Below are 4,364 nucleotides of genomic sequence, written 5' to 3'. Positions count from 1 at the left end.
TTTTGCAATCTGAACAGATTTTGAAAATTCAAGGCCATGTACTGTTCATTTCGTATGCTGGTTTTTACTGATATTAACTTCAATGTACTTCATCAGTTTTTTATAAATTCAATAAAATATAACACTGAAATATTTAATTTATCGAGTTTCTTCTATTGTCATATAAATGTGTTTGGAAACGATACACCGACATTTTTTTTTTTTTTTTACCAGGTCAATTATGAAACTGCCTACATTAAAAGAACATCTGTAGCGTTGTCATTAAGGTTGAGAAAATGTGTGAAAAACAAAATGACTTCCGTTAGTGGGTATATATAAACACGATGCCTGAACATATGCAGCACATCAGCCACTGAATCCAAAATGTTTAGAACTGCCGTCATCTGTGTCATCGCCTTTCTGGTAAGACATATTTTAATTGATTTTTCATTTTAAAAAAATTTGAATTTTTTAAAATTATTAATAAAGATATGTCAATTTTCATCTGATATTTAATCATTTTACAACACAACATAATCTTGTTGTGTTGTTTTAAAAACGGTTATTACAAGGAGGCGATTTTCAAGATCACGCCCATTGCTAGATTTTTCTCCAATTAAAGATACCCACTTTATGAGCCTGGGTAGGCCTCAGGAGGGCTCCAAAACCCACAGTACTGACTCACGGCTACAGCTTAACTAAAAAAATTATCTACCACAGCTTATATCGAACTCGAGTCCTTGGAGTTAGTACACAGTGCCTTACTAAAAAAATATACCAGTGGAATCGTCCAAAAAATAAACATCACCCCCTCAGATTTTGGTCCTCTTTGTTCTAATTTTCAGTCAGAGTCCGTAAATCGAACAAAAAGATAAAAAATATCTGTCTGTCCACCGTACGGTATCCGCGGTTATTCTCTGAAAATACTGGGCAGATATTTCAGATTAGGGACGAAAGTTACAGGTTGTTCGAAAATGATCCTAGGAGTTCGTGAATTCAGTTCGTATCAGAATAAAATACAATTAGATGTTTCTTACGAACATATCTCGGATATTTATAAAGATAACGAAAAAACCTTCGGTGTCTAGGTATCGGTTTCCGAAAATAATATGGTATCAAAATTTCTATTATAATCCAAATCATACAGTAACCATGAACTTGCATTTGGAAGAAATGAGCCATACCAACAGACAAAGAATTTAAACTTAAATGTTAAGGTTTTAAACTTTAAGATACGTAAAATAAAAATACGTCTGAGCTCTTTTTAATAACGAGTGCTAATATGGTAATATTTATATAAAAATAGTAATTGCAGCATTTTACAAGTCACTCAAATTGTACCTACTAGACTAACAGTATTAGCAAGTACGTTCTTTATGAAACGTAGCTCGGAAGTTTAATTATTATTGTTTTTTTTTTTTTTTTAGTGTTACGATGAAAAAATAAACTTTTGTGTAAAAGTTTGTTTTGTTTTATAGTTCATTTTGGGAATAAATAACATTGGGTATGGTTCTTTCTCGTTCACAACACGCTTGAAAAACAATGTTACATAAATTCCCTTGTTTTTTAAAAGGTAAAACTGCCAGGTAAAAAACACTACCTTTGTTTAACGCATGTTGTCGACCTAACCTCTTTTATGTCTATATTACTTTTTTTATTTCGTGCACCTATTTTATACATGTACATATTCTTTAATAATTTTATATGCACAAATTAAGGAACAATGTAGAAGGAAATAGTAGCATAACTGAAATAAAATGTAAGAAAACAAATTGGATAAAAAAATTAAAAATAAATTTTAAAAATATCCAAAAGCAACGTTGTTATTTTTATTTTGAACTTTTTGCTCCCTGTACTCTGTAATCTGTAAACATTATTACTGATTAATTTTAGATATTTCGTTACTGCACACTTATTATCTTCGGTCGTATTTATTGTTGTATTAGGGTCTAATAAATAAGCAGTGGTCGAAATATTAATAGTTTATTGATAAAGTATAACTAGTACAAAGAAAAATGATCTGAGGGAGTAAGAACCGAACACACAAGAACCAATATGTAACTTGACTTATCAGACAAGACAGTGATGCCTTCAATCACTTTACAGAATTGCACACTAACATTTATCATATTAATGTTTCAGGGCAAAGGTTGATTGGTTTTCCGTTTAAAACTTTTTTTTTTTGTTCTTAATAATAGCTTTGGTTATTCATTTATAGTTGGTAATAAAATATAATGGATATTATATTATATCAATCAGTAAATCCTGATCTAAACATCTGGTAACAAGAGTAAGAAAAAGGGCTAAAAATTATACTACAACTTCTCCTCTTAAGCGAAAATAGTTATTATTACAATTGAAAAATCTAACTATTGTTAATATCCATTTCGCTTAAAACCAAACATTTGTGAGACCCTGCTGATTTTTCAATACAGGTGTTTAGTGCAGCTGATGCACAGAGTCCTGGAGCTGAAGGTGGTGCCCAAGGAGGCTTCAATTTCAATGTAGGGGCAGGAGGTGGTGCTTCTGGAAATGGAAAACCGGGCGGCGATGCTGGAGGCCAAGCCGGGGCAGGGTTCAGCTTCGGAGGCAGTGCTGGTATGGGTGGTGGAGCTGGAGGTACAAAATATAATTATTTCAATAACAAACATTTAAAAAAATATATATATTACTTTTCGACTTAGTGATTATGCTAAAGATTTAAAGCTCCTTAAATAAATCAAATGTATTTTTCTATTTAAATATAACATAAATTAATTAAAAATGAATTTTATTAATCCTTGTAATGTTATACTTTTTTGTCCATACATGTAACATATCATCCATTCGTTTAAAATTTCAAGATTTAAATTATCTGTACAAGACTCAATTTATTAGATATTTATTGCCTAAAAAGATATTTTGGTTTTTTAATCAAAAATAATATTGTGTATTCCTTTTTCTACGCTAGCCACAAAGATGATTACTCTTTTGATCACCTGTATTGCAATTTAAATTCAAATTAGCTTAATCCAGTATTTAACAGGAGCTAATAAACTGAAAACAAATTGAGAGAAGGACATTAAATGGTACTGCATTACATTTTTGAAGTGCAAAATATATTTGTTATTTTGTTAAGACATTTTTTTGAATGCCACGGAGAAACTTGAAGATCAAAATTCAATGAGCCTTATAATCATATAGCTGTATTTTTATTATTATTTATATGTATATATATTTTTTTTTACTTATATTTATTTTACTAATAACATCTAGATGAATTTTAGATAAATTGTTTCTTTGCTTTCCTATTGATCAACACATCTATTTTATTAAAATAAATGATCCGTTAATTACCTCGTGCTTAGAAATAAATTTAAACTAATATACTTTGTCTATACAAAAACATATTTTTCAACATTTGTTGCTTTGTAGTTATAGTATTCACCCCACGATTTAAATACAAAACTATATTCTGATATATTTTGTGTTCAAATTCCTAATGGAAGAAGAATAAAGAATCTTTATAATTTGTTATTAATACCTAGTATTACTTCGATATATCTCTTTTCGAAGTTAGTTAATGATATTCCAGTAAATTTACAATATAATGCATCAAATATATATGATATATAATCTATAAATGCATTTATTAAATGTTATCTATAACGTTTTTAATTATTATTATATCTTGTATTTCAGGCCGATGAAACCTGTGAACAATATCAACATTTATTGAGAAGCAGGGATAATTATAGTGTTGCAACTTAAAAGATTGTCAATTGTAGAGTGTTATTTCAATTTAGAATGAATAAATATTAATTAAAATATAATGTGCATACGTTCTTTTATTCCTAAATTTAATCATACAAACCTCTCGAATTATTACACAAACTTAATTTCTCTTCTAGTTTATTAAGGGCGCTATCTAGTCATCATTGCTAATCTGTTCATTTGCTAATTGACTACTGCTTGAAAGAGTTATTAATATATTGAATTTAATTACTGAACTCACGTAAATGCTTTACACGATTTGATTTGAACAGCTCTGAAATTGACGATGTGAGCTAATATTAAACCCAAATAGCATTAATTATATTAGGAAGCTTAAATATAGCTTAGCGAGTTTGGCTAAAGAGTTACCATTTTTTTTTAATACAAATCTGATATAAATTTTTATATTTTAAATTAAAAATTATATCAATGATGACTATTTATAAATTTATTTTAAAATCTTCTGAAAAAAAACACGATGACAAAAGATTTTGTGACCAATCCTAAAAACATTATTTAAACTTTTTTTTTATTTATTTACGATTTGAACAAAGGTGGTCACTGACGACCCACTAATGCAAACAAACCTCCCCAAATAAGGACTTATACTACGTTATAATATATTATACAAT

General features: G+C 28.7%; 1 protein-coding gene across 1 annotated transcript; it reads left to right on the top strand.

Moving 5' to 3' along the window:
• The first annotated feature begins 317 nt into the window (after positions 1 to 317).
• On the top strand, positions 318 to 3,764 carry LOC106690872 (uncharacterized). The gene is made up of 3 exons (XM_014436460.2): positions 318 to 402; positions 2,415 to 2,598; positions 3,661 to 3,764. The coding sequence occupies exons 1-3, from the start codon at positions 364 to 366 to the stop codon at positions 3,666 to 3,668; spliced, it is 231 nt and encodes a 76-aa protein (XP_014291946.1). The 5' UTR covers positions 318 to 363; the 3' UTR covers positions 3,669 to 3,764.
• The last annotated feature ends 600 nt before the right edge of the window (positions 3,765 to 4,364 follow it).

The sequence above is a fragment of the Halyomorpha halys genome, unplaced genomic scaffold, assembly GCF_000696795.3.
Source record: "Halyomorpha halys isolate HHAL.00 unplaced genomic scaffold, Hhal_1.1 Scaffold1928.1, whole genome shotgun sequence".
NCBI classification, from domain to species: domain Eukaryota; kingdom Metazoa; phylum Arthropoda; class Insecta; order Hemiptera; family Pentatomidae; genus Halyomorpha; species Halyomorpha halys.
This window is presented reverse-complemented; position numbering and strand designations above follow the sequence as displayed.

Bases quoted from the DNA above. Each gene is read 5' to 3' on its own strand.
- LOC106690872 (XM_014436460.2), top strand. From the start codon at position 364: ATGTTTAGAACTGCCGTCATCTGTGTCATCGCCTTTCTG. The intron at 403-2,414 runs GTAAGACATATT...TTTTCAATACAG, and splicing joins TCTGTGTCATCGCCTTTCTG to GTGTTTAGTGCAGCTGATGC.